The sequence below is a fragment of the Heliangelus exortis genome, chromosome 4 (genome assembly GCF_036169615.1).
Source record: "Heliangelus exortis chromosome 4, bHelExo1.hap1, whole genome shotgun sequence".
Taxonomy (NCBI): domain Eukaryota; kingdom Metazoa; phylum Chordata; class Aves; order Apodiformes; family Trochilidae; genus Heliangelus; species Heliangelus exortis.
The window spans coordinates 39,319,303-39,331,237 of record NC_092425.1 but is presented as its reverse complement, the minus strand read 5'-3'; the positions used below and the strand labels follow the sequence as shown (position 1 = coordinate 39,331,237).

Below are 11,935 nucleotides of genomic sequence, written 5' to 3'. Positions count from 1 at the left end.
ACAAAGTTTCAGGGTTGTTTGTTACAGAGCAAGAGGAAATGAGGCTTCAAACCCCCTGCTCCCTGCAGCCCCCCCAAGCTCACAGAGTCCTCATGTCTGAAACAACCTGAAAACCTTAAAAACAGATTATTATGGGAAGGCAAAAGATGCCAGGAAGCTGAGAACCTCCACAATGAGTCTCAGCCCAGTGTGAATCAAACTGATAGTTATGAAGACTTGGAAAATGGCAATTGTAATGAAAACATCTACTGACCCTTGACTAACAGTGTCAGCAACCCAACAGTGCTTAATTAATAAAATCAACTCATGTCCTGACTTCACAGCCCAGTGCTCTGAGCTGCAGAGTTCTGGTGACATGGAGGAAACAGTTCATTGTAGTAGCACACCTCCCTTCTTTTTTTCCATCTTACCTGCTCTCTTTTTGCTGATTCCCTTCCACAGCAGAGTTAAGGAAGGTCAGCATGAGTGTTTTCCAGGAGTTTGTTCAGAATCAGTGTTTCCCCTAATGAACAAAATAAAAACTGCAACAAGTAATAACACTGAGGTTGTATTTGTGTAAGCCCTACCCTAGAAAGGGCAGGCATGTTGTGGCACAATCTATTAATCCCTTAATTATTCCAGCAGTAGGGTTTTTGATAAGGGAAACCCTCTAACAGTGCTGTCTGTTTCATTAAAGATTGGGGGTCTGTTTCTAAATGGGTGCTCAATCTAACACCAGAACCTACATTCCCTACAGATGGAAGTAAAAAAATATTGCAATGAATATAGCTATCCAAGTCTATTAATCCCAGTGAGAGAGTTTCTTCTTGTTGAAAGGTCATGAGATACTCTTATATCTAGAGGAATACATTAAAAAATAAAAGGAAATCACTTAATCTTCTTTAGAGTTCATTTTATTGTGTTATTGATAACCTGTCTGTAATAGCAACATAGTAGGGAGCAAGTATCTCCCCTTCAATTTTATTTTAGGACAGGTATTAAAAGACTTAAAGCATCAGGTGCTAAATTTTCTGGGTCTGTAACTCCTCTGACTTCAATGTTTTACTCTGTTAGAGAATTTGGTCAGCTTTGTGATTTGTTACCATTGAGCTGAATGTCCTCTTTTAAGCATTCTCCTACAGCTGACATGCATGCTAAGTAATACAGCTGCAGCCATCTGTAAAAGCTTGGAATTCATTTTCCTCTTTATTGCTGCAGCTTATTTTATTCTGCCTTTCCCTTTATATTTAAAACACAGGAAAATTTCTCATTCCTTGAGAAAGCATTGCAGTTATCTTCCTTCCTCTTTATATTACTTGTCAGTAAAGTAATCAATGCAACTGTTCTCACTGGTACCCTCACTAACTACAGGATGAATATTGTCAGAAAAAATTTCCTGAAATGGGAAATTAATTCAAGGCATAAAACAAATCTTTTCTGTTTCGCTGATGGAAAGCAGAGCAGAGAAAATAAAAATGAAAGAGGCAGAACTTTACCAATGAGCATGTGGGTTAAAGAGATAAATAAGGAAAACAAGCTAAGGAAACTGAAAGTTACTGCTCAGGAGAAGCAGAATCTCTGGGGATTAAAAAAAGCATCTTTTTTGTTATCCTACAATGTTTTCAAATGCGTGTGTGACTGCTGGGCAGAACTCAGCTTTTCAAGGAAGAAAGCCACAGATGGGAAATACTCATGTGAGATAAAGCTGTGGAAAAAATAAGAAAAAACAAGGGTTTATTTTGTGTTTTTTTTTAAATCCTAACTGAGGATTAAAATGCCCATGCTGAGAATAGCACTGCCTCCGGGCTTCAAAATAAGACTATGCCTAAAACAGGGAAGGGGCTCAGATTTACAGCTACAAGTTCTTTCTGACTCAAACTTTTCATCTTCATTGTATGTGTATTAGCATGGTGAAAGGAGTGGAGGGACCATCTGTGGATCAGGTTGTGTTTTGGAAATCATCACATCCACCACAGAACTGAATTCCCCACATACATCCAGACATAGAGGTATCAGTGCATCTATGTCTGTGTTGTCCAACATCCATTCCACTGGGAGATGACTTTCAATCACCTGATTGATGCTGTCTTCTCCTTCTGCTCTGACTTCCAACACCTTCCACCCTTGGCTAGAGAGCAGCCAGGCAGAAAGGGAGCTGGGAGTCTGGATTGCCAGGAAGCTGAAGAGGAGCCAGCAGTGTGCCCAGGTGGCCAAGAAGGCCAATGGCATCCTGGGCTGGCTCAGGAACAGCGTGGCCAGCAGGTCCAGGGAAGGGATTCTGCCCCTCTGCTCAGCCCTGGGGAGGCCACAGCTTGAGTCCTGTGTCCAGTTCTGGGCCCCTCAGCTCAGGAAGGAGATTGAGGTGCTGGAGCAGGTCCAGAGAAGAGCAAGGAGGCTGGGAAGGGATCCAGCACAAGTCCTGTGAGGAAGGGCTGAGGGAGCTGGGGGTGTTGAGGCTGGAGAAGAGGAGGCTCAGGGGAGACCTCATCACTCTCTCCAACTCCCTGAAAGGAGGTTGGAGCCAAGGGGAGTTGGGCTCTTTTCCCAGGCAACTCTCAGCAAGACAAGAGGGCACGGGCTGAAGTTGTGCCAGGGGAGGTTTAGGTTGGACATGAGAAAGAATTTCTTTCCAGAGAGGGTGATCAGACACTGGAATGGGCTGCCCAGGGAAGGGGTGGATTCTCCATCCCTGGGGATATTTCCAAAGAGCCTGGATGTGGCACTCAGTGCCATGGGCTGGGAACTGCAGTGGGAGTGGATCAAGGGTTGGACTTGATGATCTCTGAGGTCCCTTCCAACCCAGCCAGTTCTATGATTCTGTGATTCTATGATTCAGAAGACAAAGAGGGACAAACAGAGTCATTGAGATTGTTCTTGATGCTGATTGCTGTTTATTGTAGCTGTTTATTTTCCTCTAGTCTTCACAGCACCCTTTGCTGGTCTGTGTTCCAGGAGCCCTATGAGGTAAAGAGTACCCTGAGGATATTTTCAGGTTCTTTGCCTGAATCCCATGATTTAGGTGAATAATTCTCCCTCATTGTGGGGGGAGACAGGGTCCAGGTTTACACCCTAAACTATCAGAATGGAATCTAAAATGATGAAGGAGTCCAAAGTGAACCCACAGAGGAAGACTTCAACAAAGTGGGAAACTGAGCTTGCTCTTCATTGTGTCTCTGCCTCATCTCTATTTCCATCTCTGTTTCTACAGAAATGACCTTGCAGGCTCACAGGGGATGCTCAGGGGTTTGCAAAGCAGGCTCTGACCTCTGTGCTGCTGCACATGGCCCATTCAGTCAGCATTACCATTTCTCTGCACTGTGTTATTTTCTGTAACACAAAACATTTACTTAGAAGATTTAAACTTTATAATAATTTAGTATTAAATATTTAAACTTAGGCCCGCTGCAAGAAGGAAGCATTTCCTTGGGGTGGAGGCTCAAATTTATGTCTGATTGTTCTCCAGGTGTCACGTGGAGAAGAATTCTTCTCATTTCATTCTCTACCTAATGCTTTTCACAGAAGCAAAAGTGAGTGAATTACTGACTACATTTTCCAGGGAAAATACATCTGCTGCTTGATGCAGCATTGTAAATAATGAACCTATTGAACATGTTTACACCGTGCCCTTCAAAGGCAGAGGAAAATCATCTCTCGATTTAAAATCTCAGAGGGCTTCCTGTAAAATAGAAGAATAGACATAGAATTCTTTTTATTTAATATAGCCCCTTTACAAATGAAATCCATCCAAATGCTAAGAAATCTGAAATTAAATATTTCTTCATGAAAATCACCATTGCTGTGTATATCACCACATGTGCTGTACCCGGGGTGCTGCAGCAGTGCTGTTTGAGGAGGGAAGAGAAAATGCCACAAATGGGATCAATAAATTGGGCCAGGACAAAAGCAATCCAGCCTGCCAAACAGGCAGATAATCCAGTGCTCCCACTGATATCCTCATGTGAGGAAATGCTGCCCAGTTCAGCCTGCTGCCTGCAGATAGTGCTTGGCTCAAGCAAGGATCTGGGGTTTGGGCCTTAAGACAAAATCAGAGGCTGATTAGCAGACAATTCTCCCCCCAAAATATACATCAGCCTATTCCTCAGCTTCATGTTAGGCTTTTCTGTGCTGGATGATGCCTTCCTTTATTTTAGCTCTCACAAAATTCAAAGATATTTAATTCCCTTTAACCGGTGGCACTTCTATCTCTCAGTTCAAGCTGATAATTACCCCTTCCATTTCTGCTTGTCCCATGGGGGCAAACAACCCCATCATCTCCCTTTTTTCCTAACCTGCCCTTCTGCTCTTCTCATGCCCATCAAATTTTTGCTCAAATTGTCTGACTGTTTAACATAATCAAGTGGAAACTCAGAGCAGTTGTCTGCAATGAGTATTTAGCCTGAGGATGCTGCATCCATTCCAGATCTGGAGCAAGGATTGTCAGCCTGCAAGTGCATTGGTTTCCTACCAGCTGTACCAGTTGGTTTCAGTAAGATTATTATAGTTCCCTACAAATATAGCTTCATTTATACTGTTAGTCAGTCTTGGCAACAGCACAGCCTCTTGTCAATAACTATATACATAAATATGCAGAAAATTTGATGATTCACACAAACACTTGGTACCTGAAACTAAGATTTTTCCCAGTGGATCAAGCCAGGGAAAAAAACATCATTAATTAGGAGTTCATACTATTTGCTTCATTTTCATACTAGATACAATTTATTTAAAATATTATTTTAATCTACTTTTGGTTGGTTTTCCTCCTTCAAGATAAAATTAGCTAAGTTCTCCCCAAAGCTTAACTGCTTTGAAGTATCAATGCCTAAGAATGAAATGTGACAGAATTTCCTGAGTCTTCTGTGCCTGCAACTAGCTAATGAGCCTTATCCAAATTAGTATATTTGAACTCAGGTTTTCCATAAAAACAAAACCTAGCAAAGAATTTTGGCATTCTCATGGGTGCTAAAAGGAAACTCAGAACTTCTGCTGAGGTATGTATAAAACAGGTTAGAAAAAGGAAAGCCTACTGTAAAACCTTATCATCAAAACCTCTATCTGGATGAGATTTTTCCTGCTTCAATATCCACCATCTGAGCTTGAATATAACCTTTTATTTTATTTTTTTTTTTTTTCTAGGGAAATGAGACTTTGTTCTCTATCTTGTCAACACTAAAGGTGATTTTCTGCCTTAAAAAAAAGTACAAAAAGCTATATTCTTGAGTTCCCCGTGTGAAACATTATCTATCAATGATGTCATTTGCATTAGTAGAACTCACATTTATGACCACAGCAAAGTGCTGTGCATTGAATAGCTGAGATCAGAGAAGTCTCAGACCAAGGTTGTGGTAATGAGGATTTATCAGTGAAGAATAATGACATTTGACACTGATTTTTTCAAGGAAAGAACTTCTTTTTTTTTTCTTTTTTTCTTTTTTTTTTTTTTTTTTTGAGCAAGATTGTAATCAGAGTCTCAATTAAAAATCTGTCTCCTAGTTAAGTAGCAGACATGAATGACAGCCAGTTCCCAAGACATACAAGACATACTGAGCAAGTTCTGTCACTGTGTTCATTCATGCCTGGTTTTTTTGGACCAAGCAATCTTATAATACTTCTACAGCTCTCTAGTATTATACATAGAACAGTGAGCTCAGTAATGGAACAAACAATCAGTCATGAAAACAATAAATAAGTGGTTTTTAACATCTTGTAACTCTTTGGAAGTTAGAAAAAAGTGTTATTCATGCTGTCTTTTGATCCTTGTTTTCCTTTCCTGTCTGAGAAGCTGTGAAGAAAGCATTGAGTGGATACCTGCCACTCGAAAGAAAACAAGTAGGGCCATGAAGAATAGCACAGGTATTAAAATATTTGTATTACATTATGTTCTGTCATTTTTCAGGACAGCCCACAAAGTCAGGAATGTGTTTGTGGCTGTTCAAAGTCATGTAGATTTTATGGCAAGAGGGCACATGGAGTACTCCCTGTTAAACACCACGATGTGCACTTAATAATGATTAGAAATGTTCTTGAGTGAAATAAGATATTCAGATTTCAAAGTGCACTAAGATTTAAGAGGCAGCTGAGTAAGGTATTTGGCACTGGAATGGACTCCCCAGGGAAGTGGTGGAGTCACCATCCCTGGAGGTGTTTAAGGAAAGGCTGAGGTGGCACTGAGTGCCATGGGCTGATTGATGTGGTGGTGTTAGGGCATATGTTAGGTCTTGATGATCTCAGAGGATTCTGTGCATTGAGACTTTTTGGTCTGGAGAAAAGGAGGCTGAGGGGAGAGCAAAAACTCTAAATGTAAGGAAGTGTACAGGTATCAGTCAAAATAATCTCAGTTATCTGCAAAAAAAAAAAAAAAAAAAAGCAAAACTTAATCTCCAAACTGCAAACCAGCATGCTCTTGTTAGAGATTTAAAAATCATCTCAAAAAATTATTAGTATGTTTCTACAAACTTCTGCACAAAACTGTGTAGAAATAAGCTCACAAAACTGTTATGGTATTGAAAATATACTGGTGGAATACAACTATTCCAAAATGCTGGATTATGAGGTGAGGATTTCATTTGCCTTATTGAATCTCTTCCCTTTCTTGTTACATTAGACATATGAAAATTTAAGAGAATTGGGACAAATGGAAGAACTTGAGGAGTACAGAACATGTGGATGGAAGCTGAGAGTAAAATTTACCAGCATACTATCATCTCTAACCCCCTGAATGTTACTTGTTTCTACTGAAATATGTTGTGCAACTCAGAAACTTTTCACTCCTATTGTACTTTCTGTTGTCCCCTGGTATCTCTTAGATAAGCACAGAACAAGGGATAGAATACAACACAACACAACAAAATATTTTGCAATATTTTAACTGTAAAGGACCTACAAGGATCGTGTAGTCTAAATGCCTCACTAATTAAGGGCTAAGCAAAAGTTATAGAATGTTATTAAATACATTCTGCAAATGCCTTGTAGGTCCTGACAGCTGAAAATGCTACACTGATGCTTCTGCATCTGAGCAGGCAGCAACCTACCCCCTGCCCACATTCCCCAAAAAAGTGTTGCACAGATACTGACAGTAGATTGGTTAAAAAAAGCTAATTTATTGTCAGCTTTGCATCAACTGAAGGTCCCAGAGGGGATCAACTCTTCCCAGCTCAGATCCACAGCACAGACTCACCAGGCAGTCTCTGGGATAAACAAGTTGTCTGTCCTGGTGTCTAAAATTGTTCCCAGAGCCCCACGAGTGTGCAGGGAGGACATCAGGGTCACAGGTATGGGTGGCAAAGGCTGTGACCACAAGGATTTGGGTGCAGAGCTGCAGCCCTCTGAGATGGAAGTTGTCCTCCTGGGTTTTCCTCTCCACGAGTCCAAAAAGCTGCAGCTGGGCTGCAGAGCATCTCTCCAGCCAAGGTGAGCTGCTGGGGAAGCTCTGAGCTCTGCCTACTCAGGGCTCAGGTAGGTGACTGAGCTGCCTCTCTGCACTGCAAACACCATCTCCGTGCAGATGTGCATCTGGGAGGTGCACGTCAGCTGGAACTTGCAGGTCTGGGAGGAGGGCAGCACCATCAGCTGGCAGTGGTGAGACTCAGGCAGGAGCAGCCAGGCTGATCTCAGCAGCAGCTGGACCCAGCAGGTGATTTTCTCCACGTCCAAGCAGGAGTGTGTGCAGAGGGTGCGTAGGAGGTGGGAGCCCTGCTCCCGGGTCAGGTTGTTGTTGTTGGGGTGCAGAGCACACAGAGCATCTCCCAGCAGCTGCTTCCTCCAACACGTGCAGTCCAGCAGCACGTGGATGCTGTTGTGCCTGCCTGGCAGCTGCCCCGTGGTGTCCAGCTCCAGGCTGAAGGAGTGCCCGGGGGGTGGCTGCAGGAACACGGGCAGGAGGTACTTGATGCTGTTCTCGTGGACGCTCCAGACCTCCTGGGTGCCGCTGATCCCGGTGGCTGGGTGCATCTCTGGCATCAGGGTCCTCTTGCACAGCACACGGCAGACACCCAGCAGGTCACCCACCAGCTCCTTCACCACCTTGCAGGTGGCGGGCAGGCCCTGCACGGGCAGTGGGGTGGGTGCTGCCAGAGAGCTGACACCAAGGTGTGCGCCGTCGAGGTTTTCCTCCTCCTTCTCTTCTTCCTCCTCCTCACTGCTGGAGTTGTCCTGCTCTCTGGAGCTGTCATCTCCAAGCCATTTTTTCAGCTGCCAGCAGAGCCCAGCAGTCAGGGCCAGGGAGGCTCCTGCGTGCCACCAGAACTGCCACTGGTACAAGAGGAAGGTGTCCTCCTCCTTGCTCTCAATCTCCTGCAGCAGCCGAGCCATCTCCTGACTCAGAACCTCCTGGCGCTGCCACATCCGCTCCTGCGTGGGCACATCTGCCCGGGGGTCCTTGTCCAGCCCTCTGTGGAAGGGCAGCAGAGCCAGGATGAGGGCAATGACCACCTGCATGGCCTGGAGGAGGAGGAGGAGGGAGCAAAGGGGCTGAGCAGGGCTGCTGGGAGGGAAGTTCAAGGTGGCCAAGTGCCGGGTCCTGCACTTTGGCCACAACAACCCCATGGGGAGCTCCAGGCTGGGCACAGAGTGGCAGAAAGGGAGCTGGGAGTCTGGATTGCCAGGAAGCTGAAGAGGAGCCAGCAGTGTGCCCAGGTGGCCAAGAAGGCCAATGGCATCCTGGGCTGGCTCAGGAACAGCGTGGCCAGCAGGTCCAGGGAAGGGGTTCTGCCCCTGTGCTCAGCCCTGGGGAGGCCACAGCTTGAGTCCTGTGTCCAGTTCTGGGCCCCTCAGCTCAGGAAGGAGATTGAGGTGCTGGAGCAGGTCCAGAGAAGAGCAAGGAGGCTGGGAAGGGATCCAGCACAAGTCCTGTGAGGAAGGGCTGAGGGAGCTGGGGGTGTTGAGGCTGGAGAAGAGGAGGCTCAGGGGAGACCTCATCACTCTCTACAACTCCCTGAAAGGAGGTTGGAGCCAAGTGGGGGTTGGACTCTTCTCCATCCGTCAGACAAGAGGCCGTGGGCTTAAGCTCTGCCAGGGGAGGGTTAGGCTGGATATTAGGAAGAAATTCCTTCCAGAGAGGGTGATCAGGCATTGGAATGGGCTGCCCAGGGAGGGGGTGGATTCTCCATCCCTGGAGGTTTTTAAGAAGAGACTGAATGTGGCACTGAGTGCCATGGGCTGGAAACCACGGTGGCAGTGGATCAAGGGTTGGACTTGGTCATCTCAGGGGTCCTTTCCAACCCAAATGATTCTGTGATGTTGTGGGGGAGCAGGGCAGGAGCCACCTGGAGCTGGGGCCGGTGGGAGAGGGGGTGAGGGAGGTGGGAGGGATCCAGGGCAGGGGGTGGGAGCACTGCTGGGCTGGGAGCCACGGGCTGTCCCGGAGCAGCCTTCGGGCACCGGTGTCCACAGGACTGAAGGGGCCGCTGGACACAGCCCGGGGCCCATCCTGCCCGATCCTGGAAGGGAAAGGGTCCCGGGAAAGGGCAAGGGACACCGCAGCAGGGTCTCTCCGGGCCCCATCCCTGCCACACCACAGCGTCCCACGGAGCGACAGCCCCATCCCCAAAGGCTCCCCAGGAGCACCTTTGCCCGAAGGGATTCGGAGGGGTTCGGAACCCCCCGGTCCATCCGCCCCGTTCCCCCTCCCCCCTCCCTGCTGCACTCACCGATCGCCCCGGTCCAGCCGCACTGGGGCTGCCTCTGGTGCTGTCCCTGGGGACCGTTCCCATGGTGACCTGGCCCCTCCCTGGATGTCACTGCCACCAGGGCAGCAGCAGCACCGCGAACCCCGACCTGCGAACCCACATCCCGGCTCAGCAGGTCCGGGGCATCACACCGGGTACAAACCCAGGTGGCAGAGAGAGGTCCCAGGGAGTTTCTTATGAGGAGGGCAGAAACCACCCCCAAATTCGGAACTGAAATGAAAATGGGGGATGTCACTCTGTTAGTAAAGAAATGCTTCCTAATCTCTGATCCAAGCTTCCCCTCATGCAACTTTGAACTGTTCCCATGTGTCCTATCACTGGTACCAGGGAGAAGAGCTCTGAACCTCCCTCTCCACCTCCCCTCCTCAGGAAGCTGCAGACAGCAATGTGGTCATTGCTCAGCCTCCTTTTCTCCAAACCAGACAAACCCAGAGTCCTTGGCTGCTCCTCACAGGAGATGCCTTCCAGCCCTTTCACCAACTTTGTTCCCCTCCTGTGGATGCCTCCAAGGACCTTCACATCCTTTCTAAGTTTTGGGGCCCAGAACTGCACACAGTATTCAAAGTGCTGAATACAGAGGGACAATTACTTCTTTTGAATGGGTTTGATGGGTTTGATTCACCCCAGGGTGCTGTTTGCCCTCTTGCCTGCCAGGGCACAGGGCTGATTCGTATTGGATCTGTTCTCAACCAGCAGCCCCAGAGCCCTTTCTGTAGGGATGCTCTCCAGTCACTCCTCTCTCTCCAATTTTGACTTGTGTCCCACAGTATTCCATCCTGTGTGCAGAATCCTGCATGTGGTCTTGTTAAATATCACTAATTGATGCAATTAGTCGATGTTTTTCTCTGTTTTGATGCAAAACGCCTCAGTGACATAAAGGCTGATGTTCAGGCAGAATATTTGTGTCTGGCTTGCTGATCACTCTCTAGCAGCAAGGGTTACAAATCACACATCTCACATTCAAACCAGCAGCCTTGACCAGTAGCCCATAAAACACCCAGAGAGAGGAGTCAAAACAAAGGGGTAGCTCTCTGTACACAGTGTCTGCCAAGTCTGGTGCCAAATGAACACAAAACAATGTGACCCAACATGGGCCCAAAATAAACTCCCCATCTGACACTGAGGCTACAGAGCCACAGGAAGCCTCAGGCTTGGGGCACATCTAGGTCTACAGCAGTGATAAACTCTTACCCAGAGCTCCACACAGATTGTGGCTGTTAATTCAGCTGAGAATTGTGTGTGTGCTACAAAAGGCACTGTTATTTCTTTCTGGTTGGCATTTTTTTTTTTCACGGGAGTGCTGTTCCCCAGGGTGAATACCTGGATGTAATTTTGAAAGGCTTTAAAATGACAAATTAAAAAGTGGAATGAAGCTTAGTGACTTGATGTTAATTTCTCTGAGCATTTGAATGAGCAGACCAGAATGCCCAGGAAATACCATTCACAGTTTTCTCTCTTGTGGTTGTGCATTTAGCCCTTTATTTAACAGTAAATAAAAATGTTACATAGAAAATGCCTCCTTCTTTAGAAAACAAAGCTAAATAATAAATAAATAATAAATAAATAAATAATAAAACAAAGCAGCTCCACTAATCTTTTATGGCAAGAATGTACATTGTACACATTACAGGGGAGTGTTTTTTATTACAGGAAAGGTCAGGCTTAGCTTCAAGAAGCACCAGCTGCATTCCCTTTCATTAATATAAAATGTCTTTGTTACCTTTAAAAATGTAAGATCAAATTCTCAGTCTCCTAAACCTCATCTGGATTTTGTGCAAGTGCTTGTGCTCCAGACATACTTTTGGGAAGATCATACTGGATTTATAAGAAAGAAAGAGATACACTTTCCAGACACATGAACAGAAATGGGTTTTGGAAGGGAACACTTCAAAATATCACTACCTTGCCATAATTTTTTTTTTCAGTCTATCACAGCATGTCATAAAGGAATTAGTGTTTAGAGAAAAAGAAAGTATCTCCTTTTTTGCTGAATGTGTGCCATAGTAAAGTGACCACTTTTTAGCTGGATCTCAAGCTGCCTGCAAATCAAGATGTAAAAGTACACAGTAGTTGACTTTGTTCTTTGAAAACCAAATAATGAAGATATTTCCACTGTGGATATTTTCCTTTCTGATGTATTATGGAGCAGTGAGGCATCAAATTGACCCATCCAGGAACAGTGAATCCTTGTTTTCCTGATGTCTGCCACCCTATCTGGACCCTCTGGATGCTACCAAGGAGTTCAGATGAGCAGGGCTGTTGGCAGGGTT

The 11,935-nt window shown here is 45.7% G+C and overlaps 1 protein-coding gene across 1 annotated transcript; it reads right to left on the bottom strand.

Moving 5' to 3' along the window:
* Window positions 1-7,059: 7,059 nt before the first annotated feature.
* LOC139796368 (inositol 1,4,5-trisphosphate receptor-interacting protein-like 1) lies at window positions 7,060-9,706 on the bottom strand. The gene is made up of 2 exons (XM_071744277.1): window positions 9,627-9,706; window positions 7,060-8,418 (listed from the first exon to the last, which is right to left on the bottom strand). The coding sequence occupies exons 1-2, from the start codon at window positions 9,687-9,689 to the stop codon at window positions 7,420-7,422; spliced, it is 1,062 nt and encodes a 353-aa protein (XP_071600378.1). The 5' UTR covers window positions 9,690-9,706; the 3' UTR covers window positions 7,060-7,419.
* Between the last annotated feature and the right edge of the window lie 2,229 nt (window positions 9,707-11,935).